This window comes from Myripristis murdjan, chromosome 12 (genome assembly GCF_902150065.1).
Source record: "Myripristis murdjan chromosome 12, fMyrMur1.1, whole genome shotgun sequence".
In the NCBI taxonomy this organism is placed as follows: Eukaryota; Metazoa; Chordata; class Actinopteri; order Holocentriformes; family Holocentridae; genus Myripristis; species Myripristis murdjan.
Genome location: NC_043991.1, coordinates 17,485,870 through 17,506,521, shown reverse-complemented (window position 1 = coordinate 17,506,521; position 20,652 = coordinate 17,485,870). Strand labels below are relative to the sequence as shown.

Here is a 20,652-nt window from a genome sequence, read left to right as displayed (position 1 = left end):
GATCGTACTGGAATAAACACTGGAGGTGTTAAAAGGTGCAAGACTTGGATGGTTTCCAAAGTGATGCTAAACAACAAGAATTTCTGTCAGACAGGTACAATCATTTATTCTAGTTTACTATGTATTTCACAGCAACAGTCATCTCAAGTGTCTCTCTCATTGGTTGTAAGCATTTGTGAGTGGGAGAGAAATGGAGGGAAGGAGGGGGGAGTTGTTGCCATTGAAATTTTCAACAAAATACCTCCCATTCACCAAACTTGCTTACAGCAGCTTTTATTCATGTTAACTCATATATTGCAGGTCAAATGGTCAACCTGGTCAGTTTTGCAAGTTAAACCAAGAAAAAAAAAAAAAAAAAAAAGCAACAAATGTGTTATTTGTAACACAGTTTGGCCTGCTGGTGGTGCTAGAGGAAAGGTGATGGGGTCACCAAAACTGCCAGGTTTCATTCTCTACCCAACATGAATGCTGTAACCAAATTTCATGGAAAAACAAAAACGTTTTGAGCTTAAAATGTGCGGTATTAACAATTTTACCTGTTAGTGGTGCCAGAGTGAAGATCACAGGGTCAGCAAAATGGTGAGATTTCATCCTCTACCCAATAAGAGTGTTGTCAGAATATTTCATGGCAATGCTAAAGAAGATTTTTAGAAATTAGATGTCAAGTGTTCAAAATTTCACCTGATGGTGTTAGAGGAAAAGTCATGGCATCACAAAATTTGCCAGATCTCATCCTTTAGCCCAGTGGTTCTCAAACCTTTTAGTGTTAAGGACCTTCAGATTTACACACATCAGGCATGGGCCTATATTTGATAAGAAGTAGTCTCAGGGATCCCCATCTGATCAGATATAGCTTCTAGTCGATCAGAATTACAGTATTTGCCAAATGTACAATTTGGAATTTGTCTTGGTGATACAGAGCAGTAAAACAAGAAAAAGTTGAAGTTAAAAGGCAACGAGTTAAGAAGTTAAATACAACAATTATGCACAAGCTAAGGCTGAGAAGAGTATGCAATATTATGCTTCATATACTGTTTGGCATAGTTGTTTAGCTGTATATACAGTAAAAAAAAAAATAAAATAAAGTACTGTAGCCTATATTGCATTGTGCTACATTAACACATATTCCAACAGGGCGGTTGGGTCTAATGAAATGATGGTGAAATTAAAATATTCTCAATTTTTAGAGGAAAAGGGTGTTTTGTTTTGCTGTAATATTATAATCACACAACAAAGTATATATGAGCTGTGCACCTGTAGAATTACGCTAGAAACGTAGCTCTCATATTGACCAATCAGAGACGACTTTACTGCTGCCTAGTGACCAGCGGCCAATAGGATCTCACCGTGTGAGCGCGGATAAACGGATTTGTTGTGTCTGCCTGAGCGGAGACATCTGTGTTTACCGACCGTAACACTTTGTTTCAGCCTTAGAAATCAGTCGCAATGAGTCTGTCTCTAAGGTAAACCCGTGTATTTCAGATTCCCATTCTATTTTCCGCTGTATTTTCCACCATGTGAACGGTGGAGTGACGTCTGGTTAAAGCTAACGTTAGCTAACTTAGCCTACCTACACGACAGAGTGAACTGCTTTGTTAGCGTGTGTTAGCAAAACCGTCAGTGGTTACACAGATGGCATATTGGAAAAATAACAATTGACTTAGCTGTTTAGCCAGTCATTTTGCTGTCTAAAATGTTGTGTAACCGTGTAACTATGCCGGTGTCTGTGGGTTTTTCTTTTTCCAGAGCTGAACTTGCAGCGGATAAAACCAAGCGCAAGAAGAGGAGGGAGCTCACAGAGGAGCAGAAACATGAAATTAAAGAGGCTTTCGAGTTGTTTGACACCGATAAAGATAAAGAAATCGACTACCATGAACTCAAGGTAAACACCCCTGTGTGCTCCTGCCTCATCCTGCAGTTAATGCTCAGCAATTTAAACCCTTCAGAAATTAGGTTGTTTTAAGAAACTGAAATCAGACAATCCTCCAAAGCATTACCTATTGAAAATGCACAAGTTACATAATAATTGTTCAGATAATTCATGCTTAAGCAAGGTAATATGACACTAGACATCATCAGGGGTTTTAGGTATCCTAGTATCATGATGTGGCATAAGTGTTGTCTGTTCTTGGTTATAAACACTGCATCACAGGAAAGGTAGGCCACTTTATGAGCTTACTAGACCGTTTTAGCTGTTTTATCTCTAATCTCATTGTAAATATTTTGTGAAAACACCAGTATTCAGCCCTGTCGAGATATTCATTCGAAAATATCATAATATTCAGTTTTGTCCATATTGCACAGCCCTCATCTCACAGCAGTATCTAAAGATGTCAACATACGTGTTACAGGTGGCGATGCGTGCACTTGGCTTTGAAGTGAAGAAAGTAGATGTTCTGAAGATTCTCAAGGACTACGACAGGGAGGGAAATGGCAAAATATCATTTGATGACTTCAGTGAAGTTGGTAAGCCTTATGACATTTGTTTGTATGTTTGTGGTATACGAATACAAAGTTTATATGTTTAGAGCAGAAAATATGATTATAAAAGTAGTACTAGCTAATGGGAGGGATGAATCATAGTCAGTACATACTATGAATATCATTATCTCAACAAATAATATCCACATAAGTAATTAAAGAGGTGTGCAAGTACAGTTTTTGCTTCGGCTCTTTAATTAGAGCATGGTGGAAAATCATCACAAACCAACCATTATCACAACACAACTTCATGTTGCACCTTAAACATTGCACCTTAAATGTATACAGAAGCAACACACAAATCAGTCAAAGCAGAAATGAACTTAATTTAAGACTAAATGAACTTTTTAAAAAACAAGATATTTACACTAGCTTCTTTGTAGTGTGTGTCGTGTCCTTTTTAATAACTTTGGATGTCAGTCAATAAAGGCAGTGTCAGTAATGGTTTGCAATTGCATATAAACATAACCAGAAGTATTAATCTTACTTGCTGTGGTAGCTAACCACAAAAGTCTTAGTTGGGATATGCTGATGTTATTGTGTTAGTAGTGGCTAAGGCTGTTACAGTGCATCATTGTCTGGTTTTAAAGGTACTATATAAATCAAGATTGTTGTGTTACTCTCTACTTTATCCTCTTCATTACCTGATCTGTAGTGTTTGCCAGCCAGTACATGCTGTGGCTAGACACTTTTTTTTTTTTTTTTTTTTTAGAAGAAGAAACTTGAACCACTCTAGCCATCAAAATTGTTTTACCTGATGGAGAGAATTTTTTTGATTACTGTTTCTGCCACTCCCTGCCATGCAGAATTTCCCGCATAAGCAGTGAAGGTGAAAAAGGGCAAAAGAGGAGGGTGGGTGGGTCTTATCAGCCTTCCCCTTTTGTACACAATAATCAGAGTTCTTGTTCCAGGCTTTCTGCTCTGTACAGAGAGGAAGCCTGGGAACGAGGTTAGTCCCAATGAAAAATAAATGACAGTATTTGTTTATTTAATGGACCTCAGCTTGAATGTTACTTGCTGCAAGAAATCCTTAATATGTGTGTTTATTTGTATTTTCTCGAAACGTCTGCAGTTACAGACCGCATACTTGAGCGAGATCCAAAGGAGGAGATCATGAAGGCCTTTAAGCTTTTTGACGACGATGAATCCGGCAAGATCAGTCTGAGGAACCTGAGACGAGTAGCACGAGAGCTCGGGGAGAACATTACTGATGAGGAGCTACGCAGCATGATTGATGAGTTTGACACTGATGGAGATGGCGAGAGTAAGTCATCAGTAGTATATGTGTAGCTAAAGCATACATGTGCCAAAAAGATAAAGCCAAAAGGTGATGCTGCATGAATAGTTTTGTCTGGGTGCCTTGTTAATGGAATATTTTGATTAAAACTGACAAAACAGTTTAATATTTGTATTCGTTTATAGTCACTTTGATTATTTTGATCACAGATATTAAAATGACCACACAGGCCACATTGTTGATAACCAGCGATACTTGGGTAATGGTAATTAACATGACTGACAGATCTGGGCCTTGTACCTACCCTTACTGTTTTCTGTGATTCTGTGTTGTGGTCTGCTTAACTCTATTATGTTTTCTAATTTTGTCACGTATTTTGTGCTCTCTGATTCATGTTTCTCTTTTGTGTTTGCTGATTTTGCGATGTCTTGCACTAAGTAAAGTAAATTTTACAAGGACAGATTTCACAGAAGTCTTCCCAAAATGTTGGAGGCACAGTGATTAGAATACAAAGTAATGTAGTGTTAATTGTTGGTTGGTCTTTTGAAGCAATTTGAATTGTATTGTATTTGATAGGTCACAGTAGTTAACATTGAATAAAATTAAAAATAAATCTAAAATGCGCTCCTAGATATGTGGGGCTTGCTCTTGATAATTATTGTATTCTGTCAAATGCATCATAAAGGCTTATCTTGTCCTTTTGCAATGTTACAAACAACAAAAAACAGCTCACTAAAGGGCGTTGGCCTGAAATCCAGACAATTTATTTTAGTTTTCACGGTTAGAATATAATTTCCTTGAACATAACTTTCTTGTTTCTGCTGTACTCTCCTGAATGATCAAAGAAGCACACAGTTCCCAAATTACTTTCCTAATAATGATGTTTTTCTCTTCCAGTAAATCAAGAGGAGTTCCTTTCCATAATGACTGGAGACTCCTGATTGGAAGATTGGATATTTGAAGGTTTTTTTTTTTTTTTTTTTTTTTTTTCACAAATGCCAGGGTATTTTGCGATGGATGCCTAGTTCATACTGAGAAGCTGAGCCAGTGAGCATCTGTGCATGTTGGCATGGGGTCAAGAGTACAGCGTGATGAACATGCATCAAGACAGATGAAGAATATCCTCTCACAGGCACCGTAGTGGACTGAAATGCCTTATTGACCCCGTTGTTCATACTTGATCACTTAGCTCCATGTAAGAATTGGACTGAAATGAAAACTCTGGCCGTGTTGCATGCCACCATTCAATGTGCACAGATCATCGACCTTAACCTCTGTGCTGTCAGTCCCAGTAATGCTGTGAGGACCATGTTGGTCTTTTATTCAAACTTGCTCTATGTGTTGTTGATATTACATGATTGTTATATCGTTTTAAGCATATGTTTTGCCAGTTGACCTCAAAGCGGTCATTGATTTGTAACACCATTTCAGGCTTTAATGAGTTTGATGTTGATCTATTCTAGATAGTTACTGTAAAGGTTTTACTCTATATTCAATCTCGCTATCAGTCCTTCTTTTACACCCAACAAAAATTCCAAAGTGACTTTGTGATTCTCCACATAGATATTCTTTTGGTGGGAAGAAATCTCCATGATATTACATTAAAATGCACTTTTTGTAGATGACCATTTTAAGTGGTTGCAATGGTACTTTATTTAACATTTTGAGGTTTGAGGGTGCCATTTATTTTATGCAAAAAAAAAAAAAAAAAAATCCTGCACATTAACTCCTTTTATTTACCATTTATATTCATAATTTTCCATTGACTGTTCTTGCTCTGAGAAATATATGTATGGCAATTGCCTGTAACATCTTTAGCCACAGCTTGTACTCTTGCTGTGCCTTACATCTCCACCAGAGGGTGTGTGTCAGTCATTGCTGCCTCTGCGACCTAATACATTGAGGAAATGAGGAGCTCTACAAAAAAATTATCTGATTACAGTTCTTGTTTATAATAAGACATATGATCTTAAATTGTACATTCACTATAGTCTGAATAGTCAGTTCTTCAGTTACATTGAGGCTGAGCTATATTTAAAGTTTTTTTTTTTTTTTTTTTTTGTTTGTTTGTTTTTTCTTAATTCAAATGCTAAGTTGCCTTATTAGTATGAATGACAGACCTTTTTGCCAACAAAAGTGAACAGAATCAGTTAACAACAGCCACTACAATGTGACATTAAAAACAACAAATGGTCCAGTAACGTCAGTCATAAAAGATCCTTCTCATTGCTTAGCTGTTGGCATTTCAGAGCTTTATAGTATAAGAAAAGATGGCTCCTGTTTAGCAAATTACCTTTAAATCTGTTGGCTCATATAGTCCTCATCTGTTCTTCCTCACTATGCTGATAAGAATCACTGATGCTTCAAAACACAAAGGAATAACGGACAAAAAACAGTGTAAAGGCACTGACCTGGGCATTACTGTTTAAAAAAACTATAAGAACCTTGGTGTATGTGTTGAAATAATAGCAGTTCGCCACGGCCGCTGTGACACACTGCACTTGCAAAGATACATAATATGGACCACAAAACCTCTTAGGCGGATGCCACAAAGCTCCCTGTCATTTAGCTCCCCTCAAACCTATACATATTGATTTAGATGAAGGCCTATGGTTCTGATTGGTTAGATGAAAACACTGCGTGGTTTACTTTTCATCTGTCCTGGCCCCAGTCTGCTGCTCAGATGATTAAGAGGGCTGTGGTTAGCTAACCCAGTTTGCTTTGGTAATAACTCTAGCCAATCGTACGATGACAGAGCAGAGGACTCAGTATGGCTTCCTCACGAGTAATTAGAGGTTTTAAGTTTCTGAGGGAGACAAATGAAAGTGATGTTGTGATTAGACGAGGCTGAAAGACACTGTCTTACTCACATGCTGCTGACATTACACTGCAGATTGTGCGCTCCACTCTGAGAGCAGGCTGAAGGTCAGCATTGATGTTGATTATCGGGACCTGCATCTGGCCATTACGGTGGAAGTAGACATCATGTCTTGCCCTTGCACTGGCACATGCTCAGCTGTTAGTCCCTGGACCAGAGCAACACATGCTCCAGAAATAAACCAGCCTAGTTCCTCCCCAGTTACAACCTCAAAGTCGCCCCCCTGTGGTTTCCACATGCCCACAACCTACTGTACAACTTCTCATACTGCCCTGCCTGCCTCACAGAAACACACACACACTCACACACACACTTTTGTATTGCCAGTAATCGTCTGTGTTGATGAGAATTCTAAAAATACATCTGTCTGGCAGTTCTACCCATGGTCTGATTGCTGTGTGGTTAGGTGTTGGGGTCCTTATTTAAATGGGCTAATGGGATGATTTATTGATGATTCTCCACTGGAGTAGCTTTGAGCTTGTGAATTCTACTTAACTGTCACTATGGGTTGGAGTTAATGCAATGAAGGTGGTGGCACAACACTCCTTTTGTCGGCCTCCCTATTAATGAATATCCAGCATGTGAATCTGTTGGTAATGTAGAGACAAAAGGCTGAACATTTTGCTCCAGCACCCTGCCAGAGTGAGAAACCCACTAACAAGGTCATAAACAAAGTGGCTTTACAATAGATCATTGTCCTCCAGTAGCTGATCACTCAGTTACAGGGAAATTACTTGTCTTTTGAAATGCTTCTCTTGGAGACAAAGAAGAAAGCGGAGGATGACTGGTTGCGAGGCGTAGAGTATACTTGTAATCGTAAGAATAGAGTAAGGTCACTATTAAAAGATGTGACGCAAAAGCCAGATGAAAGCTGAGAAAAAGAATTTAAATAGTGTGAAACTCATTTGTATGATTACTGGATTGTCTGTGTGGGTATGTAAATCCAATAACACATCATTGTATGTGTATGTTTGCAAAGTGGTGGTGTGTGGGGGGTGACTCCATGGAAACCAGGGTCAGAGTTCAGCCCTTGTGTCCACCTGTCAGTCATTAGGTGAACTATGCTGACCATGTGACAACACTTAGCTTCTGACCCCAAATGAGCCAAGGGAGGACAAGGGGGCTGTTGGGCTGTTTACTGCCCAGTTTGGTTGGTTGGTAATGGCATGCTGGCATTAAGCTGACTCACACGGACCAACAGCTTGCAATGGACTCTGATACTACGAATGGGCTGCTTTGTTTAGAGAACAATGTCATCTGATGCCACCTGTGATCTTTTGGGTGATTGGCCGTTATAATTTCAACCTCCCTCATATTTATTTGCTGCTCTTCAGCTTGGAGAATTGTTGTTGAAAATTCTGGAGAATTTAAAAATAAGACTTTTATTTGTTGTGGTCTAGATTTTTAGTGTTTATGATCTGTGTCAACAGGAGGAGCAACAAGATTGTGCAGGCGGGAGCCATGGCACTCTACACCCCCGAGGAATGACCTCAATCCATGGCCACCATGAGTGGATCTGTAGAATCATTAGCATCTCAAAGCACAGTGATTCCAATAATTGCTCATCACTGATCTGAACTCTGAAGTAGATATTTCTCATTGTATTTTGTTTTATTTTTATTCATCAACAATGTCAACATTTTTATTTGTTTTGTTAATGGCTCTATAATAAAGGTTATTGTCATTGTATTACATTACGATTACCTGAAACAAACTACCACTCCATACCACATTCAGAATTACTGCCCCTGCAAGTGGGGGAGGGAGGGGGGTCGCTATACATGATAAAGACAGCCCCCTGCCCCCCACCCAAGACAGTTTTTGTGTACATCCACCACTGCGTAAAAGTTTAGGCTTTTAAGTACCCTAATGGTGAAGGTACACAAGGGGACTGAACACAGACGTGAACAGGGAATGCCTAGAGACATGCTGTGGATTGTGGGCTATGTCTGGCAGTTGGGTGAGGATGGATTAGTTTACACACGCTCATGGCTTTCACAGTAACCTTATCCCCAGCAGAGCCCAACCTCGCCCAGCCACACCACACTGCAGCGGATCTTACCCAGCGCTCCGTAAACTCAAAAAAAAAAAAAAAAAATCCTCCCCATTCCATTTCTAAACACATCATAATCTTTCAAGAATCAAAACTCCTTCAAATTATTCTTCATATTTTATGAGTAGCTGTGTCATGAAGGTCTAGTCTTCAGTAGTTTGGAGAAATAAAGTTGCATGTTAATCTACTATAAATTCAGGTGAGGTAAAATTGGATAGTTTGCCACCACTGAAGCTCTGTTTCAGCTCAAGATCTGCAAGAAAATATCTAGATGTCATATGTGCACCATTATAAGCTAGCAAATCATAGGATGTTCTTTGAGTAACAACATTTCTAATTGCCACTGATTCAATCACAAGTAGAACAAACAGCTAAGCGGTCTACTTTGTAATGGGTCGATCGATGAGGAAAAGAAATGAAAAAAAGAACTGAAAGCTTGAAGAAGAGGTTAAGAGGAGGAGGAAGAAGAGGAAGTGTTGAGGACCTCTCCCCTCCAGTAATAATATTTTCAGGATCTTTCCTTGCCACACATCTGGTTCTCTTCAGATTGAGCTTATTGGTTCTGCCAGTGCTTGTTTATGTTTCTCCAACACCTCATCCACCTCCCATGCACCACCTGCCTACACATACAGTTAGTATAGGATGCACGCACACACACACACACACACACACACACACACACACACACATCACTAACACACACACACACAGACTGTATTAACTATTAGGTATGGGCACTTGCATATGCACGTGTGGACATGTACATACTGTACATACATATACACAAATGACCTTTTTCTGGAGGTGAGGTAGAGAGCCCTGTGCACTTCTACTTGACAAGCTGCAAGTCATCTCTTCTGGCATGGCTCCTCAAATCTGCAACCACGGGAGCCAATCTCATTAAACTTACATTTAATTAATGCACATAAGCAACATTTACAGCCATCAGTGTAAACATTTGCAAAACAAGAACATTCCCATTTAAAGTCAGTGAGGTTTTTCACCCATCAACAGGATCGACTATCTCCATGTTTACAGAGCACAAAGTCTAGAAGGCAGTATTTCTATTACAAAATGGATGTCTCCAGCATAGCCACTTACTTTCTTCATGTGCCAGTCAACAGTAGGAAATTCAACATATTTTGCAAGTAAAAGACAATATGATAAGCAAAATGTTTTGTATAATGTTTCATCCGGCTTGCACATTAGTAGACTGGTCACAGATGTGATATATACAATAGGGTAGTTATGTAACTACTGAATGAATGCATAGATTTGTATTCCAAAACCACATATACATAATTTCTCATCTTTAAATAGTTCAACACATTATTCTAATAACTTGCAATACAATTACATGGGAAGTATATCCAAGTTTATGAGTTACATAGTGCACTTAACTGAATGAAGCTTCCTCAAGACTACAGGACTCTTCTAGCCTTCCTAGTCTTCTAGGAGGGGCAGTCTTTTCTAGGTCATTGCTAACTAGGGGTAACATGCAGCTCAAAGTAGTCCTCAGAGGGACTTTCCAACTTCCAATTCTTCCAATCAATAAAAGGTATAAAATATAGTAGCCCCCACCACTCACCCCGCCCCCTGCCAAAGATCATTTTACATAAAAACAAAAACAATTCAGTTCTCTTTGCACAGAAAGAGAGATCCAGTCTACTTAAGCAATATAAAATATGGTGATGAGCATCATGGGCATCTCCAGTTATAAGTCCAAATGCCAAACGGTAAACAGGATGAAGGGGCTTGATAGCAGAGACCAGTGCACATATATAGATTATACTGCATTACCTGAACAGAGTGTAAGGTTGCTTCCGTTATCTGCTGTCTACAGAACATGGGTAAAGAAGCCATGCAAAAAACGAAAATTTCAGTTTTTTGATCAAGATATCATTGTGGGTCTGTCTGACACTATACCTAAATATTTCATTGAGGTTAAGACAAAAATAAACCACTGCACACTGAAATAACTTTACTGTACTAATTTGCATATCAGCGTGGTTAATATATATAGTACTGGAGAATAATATGTGTTTAGTTTTATCAATAATAAGTACGAGATATTTTTGTGGGCCACTGAAAGCAATCATCAGGGTTTTTTTTTTAATCCTTTCATTTGGAATCAACATAACAGCAGAGAACTGTGTCGTCAGCATAGGCATGCACTTTTTCAGTAATCATTCAAAAGATAATGGTATTGATATACAGTGAACAAGACAGGATCTAAAATTGTGGGAAACTATTTCATTTACATTCAGAAACTGCTACCATACATCGCCACCACTACACACCGAGCTTTGTCCACCTGATAGCTTTGAAAGCAATCAGACTATGAGATCTAAGCCAGTAAATGTGTCAACAACTTAAGTGGGGGTGGCACAAAAAGAGCAACACAACACTAAATGCTATCCGAAGACTTGACAGTATCATTTACAAACGGCAAAGTAGCAGAAATGGCACTGTGGTCAGTCTTAAATCAGAGCTGGTGAGTCATTAAAACGGACAGCTGAGCCAGGAACAGCCCAAGGTGTTTATTAACTAAGGAATCCATAGTTTTGTCTCAGCAAGACAAATTAGAGATTGCTTAATAGTTATTAATACCACTAAAATGTTTCCTTATGCGTGAAGTGAGTACATTAGCAGCTTTTCAGTCTTTGGTAATTACTCCTGAAATAAAAGTTTGATCATTTATATGTCCAGTGTGCTCCATAGTAAACAAACTGTGAGTAAATAAATAAATAAATACATAAGGATCTAGTGGATCAGTTATATTATGAAAGAGAGTTTTAAAGAGAGGTACTGAGGGGGGAAATAGGAATTACACATTTGCTTCAGTTGGATGATGGTTGAAGATCTGCTTCATGAGGTTAAATCTGCCTTAATTCAATTTCAGGTCCATGTTTTGCTGGCTTCCTGAAGAGAGGGCGCAATACAAACAATCACCATGTTATCCTTTTCTCCTCCTTTCCACCTCCCCTCATTCCCTCCCCATTTCCTCTCTCGCTCAGGTCTACAGTAAATGGTGCAGACAGGAGTCTAAACAGCTAGATGGAGGGGAAAAAAGGAAGAGGTACATGAAGAACAGAATATTTTTTTGGCAGGAAGAGGTGAAGGATGGATGCAAACCAACTATGGGGAAACTTAAACAAGTAAACTTAACACACCAAGACATTTTTCCTCCCAGTCTAAACGCTGACTAACAGCCCTCCTCAGTCTCAGTCATGGCGTTTTATTACAAAATGGGACTCATGCACAAAATTTATTTTGGGGTGGCATTATCCTTTACACCTCAACTGTTCCCTATCCTTCACCAGTTGCTGTTTGACTGAACCTGACTGGCTTATGTAGGATGGGGGCTCCTGGTGAGCTGGGGGCCAAAACCAACGGTGCCGAGAAGCCATCAAATCTAAAAGTGTCATTTCCCATAAGATTCAGTGATGGTTTATGTGCAGGCTTACATGCGTGTTGAGGTGCCTGCTGCTGCTGGGACCAGCGTCCTGCCTGTGTTTGTTATCTTTGGTCAGGGATACTGTGTGTCTGCTGTCTTTGGTCTTTGTAGAGAGGCAGCCATGTTTAAATGCAGACTTGAGGACATTCTCTGGATACACAGACCAGTGGTTTTCAAAGTGGAGTCCGGGGACCCCCAGGGCCTTGAGGGACTTCCGGGGGCCCTCAGCAAGATGAGAAATAGTTTACTTTTAATGTAATTTGAAACCTCGGTAAATTGCCTTAATTTCTTTGAACAACATCAGCGATTAGCAAATTACAGAATCATTAGTTAAAAAAAAAAAAAAAAAAAAAACTGGCAGAAACTAAATAAATAAAAAATAATGAAAACTGAATCTTAAAAATTAGCATTTTTAGATGAAGGAACTTTTATTTATGATTATTATAATTTTACATTTTAAAAATCAGATTAGTGTTGCTGGATTGATGTCAGATTTCTTGTGTTTATATGCTTGTGCCTTTCACAAGCATTTAATGCTCAACATAAACCACAATATCTCTTGATATAGGGGCCTTAGCAGGGCAAAATCACTTCAAATGGGGGGTCTGCGGTTTATTGAAAGTCAGCATAGGGGGACCAGAGCGTGAAAAATTTTGAAAACCTCTGACACAAACCATCGAACCCAACGAAGGCAGTATTCTTTCCTTCCTATGCTCGGAGCTGACAGGAGTGGACAGGTGAGGGTAATCCTCAGCCAAGCAGATGCTCAGTGTGCTGATATGTAGGACATGCTTGCAGGTTTGATCTCTCTCTCTGTGTAATGTGTAGAGCCATGGGTCTTTGGAGCAGTAATCCTGGGCTCTTACACCAAGGCCCACAGAGGCCCTGAGTGTCAGCAACACCTCTTTCTCTCCCATACATGCACTCATACACTCAAGCACACACACACACACACTCACACACACACACACACACACACACACACATACACACTGGCAGCATCATTGACACCTCAGAGCTAAATATACCAGGAGTGGCAACGACAGGTGACCAGGCTCTTTCCACAGACATGCACTCAGCCAGCTCGGACACAGGAGGTCACAGAGTGTGCAATTGTGAGTGTATGTGTAAAAGTGTGTGTGTGTGTGTGTGTGTGTGTGTGTGTGAGAGAGAGAGAGAAATGAAGCAAGAGATGTGTGTGTGTGTGTGTGTGTGGTGAGGTGGGGTCGGCAGGAAGGCGGGGGTACGCATCAGGGCTAATGAGGGTTGACTATAGCTTACCTCTCCTCAGTGTGGACTGAACTCAGATCCAAACACAGCCCAGTCCTGGGTTCCCTCTTCTAAGCCAGCTGGTCTGGCTTTAAACCTTTCTTTCTTCCTTTTTTTCATCCTTAACTTGTTTGATACAAGGGATTGACTGACCCACAGCTGGAGCTGTTGGGGAATCTTCCAGGTGAAGACAGAAAAAGCACTGGTGAGTGTACTGCACCGGACAAGGAGGAATGTTAGGCACAAATCTGTGTGGATGGATTGTGATGGATGCTGCTTGCACGCATGTGTACATAAATTCGGAGAGAATTTTGAAGCTTTGACAAAATGTGAGCTGCATGAGAAAAAAACTGGAATAATACCAGAGAGAAGAAAGGAAAAAAAATGTTGAGCGTAATTTGTGTGAGAGCGAGAAAGTGTTTGCAGACAATAGGGTTGGGTATTTGGAAAAATGAATTAGATTAAATACACTGTGCTTTTCCTTTGGTAGTAGGCAGATTTTGTGTACATTTGAGTTTCTTGTTAATATAAGCATTTCTAAGAGTTGTAATACACTGTATGGCACTACAATAGGCAGAATACACTGTTGACTGAGGTAAAACAAAGAATCTATACTTTGAAAGTATTCAGGAAACACACACACACACAAAAAATGTTTTTCTCCTCAATGTCCACAAGAGCAGTTCTTCGATCTGGTTCACCTCTGTGGGTGGTTGGCTGGGGCTCGGTGTTATGCTGTACCCTGTCCTGTCCAAACACATTCTCAAGCAAAGAGCTAGAGCCACAGCTGCAGGAATCAATCAGCAGAGAGAGACCCTTGTACAGTAGTCAAAATGCAGTTGGCCTATAAGAACTGAAAAACACACACAACAGCCAACAAATAGTACTCGATTTTTTATATGAATGCTAATCACTACATGTAGTTATCCAAGGTTTTTGATAAAATTGCACAGATCAGCAACAACAGGCCATAACAATGTGTTTTGCCATGTTGACCTTTGTGTACTACTTTATCAAGCTCAGCATGAAATGACTCTGAGGCCGTGATCAGGACCCATAAGTCATTTTTTTTTTTTTTTTTTGTGCCATTTTGTGCAACACAGATGTTATTAGCTTGGCACAGAACATACTCACTTGTTGCTTCATATGTCAGTGCAGCGAATACTTTGTGTATATTAACAGTTAGCGGGTGATGAATAGTAGTATTTACAGCCTTGGTACACAAAAAGCAATGTCTCTGCTTTCTGACAACAGTTTTGTCTTTTTGTTTTTGGCATCACAGAAAATTACAACCACATAACAGTTTAAAATATGGTCATGTATGTAAATGTCGGTTCTCTGTTGATCAAAATATTTTCCACTTATTTTGTCAATTTAGATGCATGCACCATGGAAGATGATTTACTGTACTGATAAGCTAGTGAATAAACCCTTTGCTTTTTGAAGTGCATTGTATAGTTTGAACGGAGTACAACCGCCTGAGGTGTATAATGGAGAATAACTTACTGCTTTGCTTATAAACTAGAGCATTTTCTATTTTTTTTATAACTTCTAATTGTGAAATCACCCTTTTCATATATACTGTAACTTAGAAATGATACTTGGATAGTCATGGATAGTCAGATTGCTCATTGTCCTGACCCCAGAGCACCATCTGTTTTGTTGCTACATGTATGTGGGCTCTGTTGAGTGTTGTGTGACATGCCTGCTGTAAGTGAGAGGGAACATTATGGCAACTCTTAAAAGAGTAAACACAATTAACATGATATCCCTTCTTCGTCCTGCTCCCTCAAGAGAAATAAGAGCCGAGGCATAACACCATATTTGGCAAAATGATAGCACACGATTTACTGAATGCTTGATATGTTACAGATAGAGCGAATTTCTAATGATTTGTTACATGATTTAAAATGGACTCGTAGTATTTTGGAAATTAATTCCCTCATATTTTCCAAATACCCATCTATTACAGATTACAGCTCTAAGGCCCTAGGCTCAACATGCAGTGATCTATCAAGTCATGCTTTGACTTCTTGTCTTTCCTCCACTGGCTACCTCTTCCCTTCTCTCTCTCTCTCTCTCTCGCTCTCTTTCTCTCTCTCTCTCTCACACACACGCGCGCGCGCGCACACACACACACACGCACACATGCATTTCATTGGAATTCACTGAGGGGGACATGGATTACAGCGCTATGACATTTGTGCAGTAAATGACATAACTTGTGTATCAGATTCAGTAAATAGGTGCACTTTCAAAAGTCTCCACTGCAAGGCACCAGTGAACAAAACAGAACTGCCGCTGCTGAAGTGTGTTTCCCCTTACCTTAACCTGCACCCAACCTTATACTCTACCCCCAATCAGTTGTGTCAAAGTCAGTCCCCCCCCCCCCTCAAATACCGTCTCTGGTTAAGGTAAAGGGAAAAAGGAGCTGTCCACAGTAAATATTAAGTAGTGTATTAATGTATTTTTGAGGTCATGGAACTACTGAAAGAGTTTGCTTTAAACTTAAAAAGCATTTTTTGTTTTCCTTTATTTCCTTCTTTGGTTCTTATTTGATGGGGAAATTAGCAACACAAATTAAGCTGGTATCGTTTTCCTTGTTCACATCTGATGATACGTTTGTTGAGTTGCACGCGCTCCCTAATGCGTGCGTGCGTTAAGTGCGCGCGCGTGTACATGATGATGCCACCTCCTGATTTCCAGGTGCTTACGAAGCCGGAGAACCGGGCGCTCCAGGGGAATTACCGATGGACTGAACCGCTGGACGGAGACGGACAGCAGCGGAGGAACAAAGCTGCTCAACAGAGGAATTAAACTTTAAGTTTTAGCAGAGATACATGCGACTGACCGAGCGGAGGTAAGTGAAATCACACGAGTCGACAACTGACTTTCCCGATGTGCGGTGTGTATTTAGGACACGGGCTCAAGATGACAGGGTATTGACTGATAAACAACGGGAAACAAACAGAAGCGGAATAGGCTCAATCCCCCTTTCCTTCCTCTTCCCGGGCAGTGTCTCTCCCTGACTCAGTCTTCACATCAGACAGGGCAGATAGCGAGTCACAAGTCCTGCTCTCTTCATCTGGAGTCTGTTATTTATTCCCAGACCTGACCAAGAAACCAAATACTTTTCATCGCCGTTTGGAGGCTATGGGGTAGTTCAGTGTCGGAGCTCCGGTTCAGTTTTACGGGCTTTGTGCGCAGCGACGGAGCATTTCATCCGCCAGACTCCGGTGAAAACACTCGGGAGATAACCGACTGTCACACACCGTCATGCCGCATGAGGAGTGAAAGTACAAGTGTGTTACTTTTGAAGTTTGCAGCAGGACTTGGTAAGAGAATAAGTTACAGCGCGCAAGGGTCGACCGGGCTGGGGAATAATGTTTAAAAGCGGAAACAAGTGCTTTGCAGAGACAGTTGTTTCTGATGGCAGAGTTATGCACAGGGCTGTGTGCCCACACACTGTCAGAGCTTAGTTTAGAAAAGAAGTTTGTCTTTCTTTCTTTCTTTCTTCCTTTCTTTCTTTCTTTAGATGATGGACGGGTTATTTATTAATTAATTTATTTGATGGTTTATTTCGTTATTTATGAATTATTATTTTTTGCTGTTTATTTTTAGTTATTATTATTATTATTATTATTATTATTATTATTATTATTATTATTTTGTATTAATGCATTTTTTTAATTTTTAATTTTTTATTTAATTTTTTATTTAATTTTATTGTTTTTTGGTTTAAGCACAAGATTCATGAATACCAATCAGTACATAAATGGCATTGTTTTTGTTCTTTTTTTGACTAAATTGGGTATTTTTCTATTATGTCAGATTTTCTGATAGGCCCTGTTACGGTTTCTATTCTTGCTCAGTATCAACACTGGTGACGTCAGCTCATCATATTTTTGTGTTTTATAAAAAAAAAAAAAAAAAAAAAAAAAAAAAAAAAAAAAAAAAAAGAAGAAGAAAGGAGGTTTAGGCTGTTGTTGCACCCGACACCTGAAAACTAACCCCTTTCAGCTCTTGGAGCAGATATGGGGATACTGAGCTGTGATATCATTCACTCATGTTGAGCATGTGGTGTGGTCCTCGGTGCCATTAAAGTGACTCACCCACTAGATATAGAGGGGTATCCCTAACCAAACCACATTTTAGATCAGGTTGCCTGGGCCCAGATCCTAGACTGTCAGCGGGGTCTTTGGGATGTTTTGGAGGAAAAGAGATATTGGCGTGTATATCCATGTCGAGACGGGTTCAGGCACAGGGTAAATAAAGTTCACAGACTTTCATCAGACCTGATAATGAAGGTACATCTCTCTGTCATGGCAGCAAGTAGTTTTATATGTAACTGGACAGTTGAATGGTCTGTCAGTGCTGCACTGAGGAGACTCTTGTGTTTACAAGCGTGCACAGTATATGCAAACACATGTATGCTCACACAAACACAGTTCTCCATTTGTAAAAGCTTGGAGGACAGTTTTCTAGACTGGCTGTCCAAGTGCTCGCCAGTTTACGCGGTTTATCCTTGTCTCCACAGTAATATTGGCAGTTCACAACATGGTACTGTAGCCTCCAGTTAGAAGGACTCAGACAGAGGGGGTCATTGTGTGTAGACTATGCAGTACACCGTGTAACTGCTGGTAATCAGAAAACCAGCATGTATGTTACTGATGTAGGTTATTTATAGACCGTCATGTGCTCATACAGCAATTGAGAGCTTGGTTAAAAATATGATAATGTTTACTTTTGTACCTACAAAGTAATATAATGAAGACTCAAGATTCCTGAGTAATGTATTCCTTATGGCATCACAAATTGGTTCATTGATCATTTACAATATCTATCATCCAGGATATCAACTCATCGTGAAAAAGTTAAAACATGTCAGAATACATTATCTAAATTTAAGCCCTTGAACAACATTAAGTTAATAAATACAGCTATTACAGGTCTTTCTGTTCACGGTGCAGTGGCAGGTTTTTTAGCACTGCATGTTGATGCCTAAGTTTAATACACAACAGGATTAATAATACAGTATGCGTCATAGTGTCCTTTTTTCTTTTGCTGTCCTTTTTATGATTTGTTAATCTATGTTATTTTGGGTACTGGATGGATTTCCAAGCTTATATCTTTATTTTCGTCTTTAGATTGGCCTTCAATCCTCCATAAATCTTCCTGCAACCTGTAGACACTCTGAATGTGGTTGAGTATAAATTGCACGGGACAATTTACAACCCTTTACAGCTGTCAATCTACCTCCTGTCTGTCTGCCTCAGGCTCTCTGCATGGGGAGCCTGTTGCCCCCCCACCACCCCCACACTAGCCCTTACCACCCCACCCACCTCTCTCTCTCTACACACACACACACACACACAACCTTTAACCACCCCCACCTTCCCTGGCTCTCAGACACAGAGACATGTAGGATGTCCTGCCAAGGAATACAAGGGCAATGCCACATGTCACCCACTAGCTATTGCTCTCTGCACTCACACACACACACACACACACACACACACACACACACACACACACATACACAAATACACACGCACACACTCACATGCGCAGAAATGCACAACCCGTATGCACACCACAAGCACACATACACACACATTCACACATACCCACACACACTCTCTCTCTCTCTCTCTGAAGTTCAGCATGTTGGAAAATAATTGGAAAGAGACAGAAAGAAAGGGAGGGCAATTGAGGACTGTGTGAGATGGCTGTTTTCCATCTCTTTCTCTGTTCAACAGTCTGTCTTTCTCTCTGTGAACCAGAAACCAGTCCTCTTGTTGTTTGGGGTAAAAAGTTCATTCTTTTATTTTTGGAGCCCTTCTGGTTTTCTTGGAGTCTATAAATAGTAGGGAAGTTTGCGTGTGTCGGTGGGTGGAGGGTGGAGGGTGAATTGGGTGGAGATTTGCTGTCATGCTGGAGAAGATCAAGCTCCAACATCGGATCGCACCGAGAGATGGAGCATGCGGTTGTAACACATGCATACACACACACACACACACACACACACATGCACACACTCATACACCGCACTTTTGGCTTAATGCCAACTTCCACCAAATCCAGAAATGATCAATTGGCCAAAAATCCCGTCTTTTAGAAAAATGCTGATTTTGCTTGTCTGTCAGCACTCTAAATTTACCCAAAGTTGATCCATGTGTTGTGTTTTCCAGAGAGAGAGAGAGAGAGAGAGAGAGAGAGAGAGAGAGGTAGTCTCACAGGCAGAATGAGTCAGACACTAGATATTCATGTTGTGCTCGTTGGTTGGCATGTTGGTTCTTGCCATAATTGGATATACCCTTGATTATATCTCATTCTAACGGGCATAGAAGATTTTTGATAGTATCATCTCGCTCTGCTCAATCAAACTGGCCTGTTGTGGCAAAACACATCAATTAGAGCAAAACTTAATCTCAGAATCTGCCAGCTCGTACATTCCTGGAAAGCAAGGAAAGTAAAATAACAGAGAAGAGTAGAGGCAAGTCGTGCAAGTGCTGTTTATTAATGACGTGCACTGATGAAGATAATGGTAATTATGATGATGGTGGTGTGGAAAAGTGGGGAGATGGAGGAGGTGTAGGGCATGACTGAATATTTGAGGAATTGTGTTGACTTAAGGGGAGTACCGCAGCAATTTTCTCAACAATTGATACCGCTCTCTTTTTGTTCAGCACCTTTTCTCATCTTCTTGCGTGTTTTTCAATCTCATTCTCCATTTCCTCCGCTGTGCCTGCGGGCTCCCACCTCCTAATAGCAGTGCACCTTTCTTCACCCTGCTTTGATGACAGCAGAAAACTGGCAAGGAAGACTGGTGTGTGTGTGTGTGTGTGTCTGTATGTGTGTCCTGTGTTTGTGTGCGTCTGTCTCAGTGTGTGTGAACATCCAGTTGACTCTGTGACCTCAGCTCTTAAGCTGCACTTTAGCAGCAAGACGCAGGTAAAGCTCACATGGCACTGAGCTCTGAGCACTTCTCTCTCTCTCTCTCTCGCCTGTTCTCTCTCTCTCTCACACACACACACACACACACACACACGCACACACGCACACACAGTGCACATACCCAGATAGTGCAGAACAGGCTGATTTACAATCTACTGTGACAATATGCCACATCTTTTTCCCACAACCGTGAGCTCTCTTTTATTTCTCATCCTGTGTTTCAACCCCTCTGGGACAGAGAGGACGGATTATAAGTGGATTTGTCAAGAATCAAACTAGGAATAGAAGATGTCACATTGTTCTCCTCAAGAGGATAGTAG

General features: G+C 40.3%; 2 protein-coding genes across 6 annotated transcripts in view; both read left to right on the top strand.

The window, feature by feature from the left end:
• Positions 1-1,321: 1,321 nt before the first annotated feature.
• On the top strand, positions 1,322-8,188 carry cetn3 (centrin 3). Of its 2 annotated transcripts, XM_030065118.1 has the most exons (6): positions 1,322-1,463; positions 1,747-1,882; positions 2,352-2,466; positions 3,554-3,745; positions 4,616-4,681; positions 8,027-8,188. In XM_030065118.1, the coding sequence occupies exons 1-5, from the start codon at positions 1,447-1,449 to the stop codon at positions 4,657-4,659; spliced, it is 504 nt and encodes a 167-aa protein (XP_029920978.1). In that variant the 5' UTR covers positions 1,322-1,446; the 3' UTR covers positions 4,660-4,681; positions 8,027-8,188. The 2 variants fall into 2 exon arrangements, with proteins under 2 accessions (XP_029920978.1, XP_029920976.1); XM_030065116.1 differs by lacking the exon at positions 8,027-8,188 and having other exon boundaries at positions 4,616-5,352.
• A 5,279-nt stretch (positions 8,189-13,467) lies between these two features.
• LOC115368783 (myocyte-specific enhancer factor 2C-like) overlaps positions 13,468-20,652 on the top strand; it is a 23,329-nt gene continuing 16,144 nt past the window's right edge. For 3 of the 4 annotated variants that reach the window (XM_030065113.1, XM_030065111.1, XM_030065114.1), the window contains exons 1-2: positions 13,468-13,580; positions 16,082-16,235. The gene's annotated coding sequence lies outside the window, so the exon portion shown is untranslated. Of the gene's footprint in view, positions 13,581-16,081; positions 16,236-16,477; positions 16,711-20,652 lie in introns of those variants that run through there. The other variant, XM_030065112.1, reaches the window with a different exon arrangement.

Excerpts from the sequence above, each read along its gene's own strand:
- cetn3 (XM_030065118.1), top strand. Across the intron at positions 1,883-2,351 it reads TCGACTACCATGAACTCAAG|GTGGCGATGCGTGCACTTGG; the intron begins GTAAACACCCCT and ends TACGTGTTACAG. Across the intron at positions 3,746-4,615 it reads CACTGATGGAGATGGCGAGA|TAAATCAAGAGGAGTTCCTT; the intron begins GTAAGTCATCAG and ends TTTCTCTTCCAG.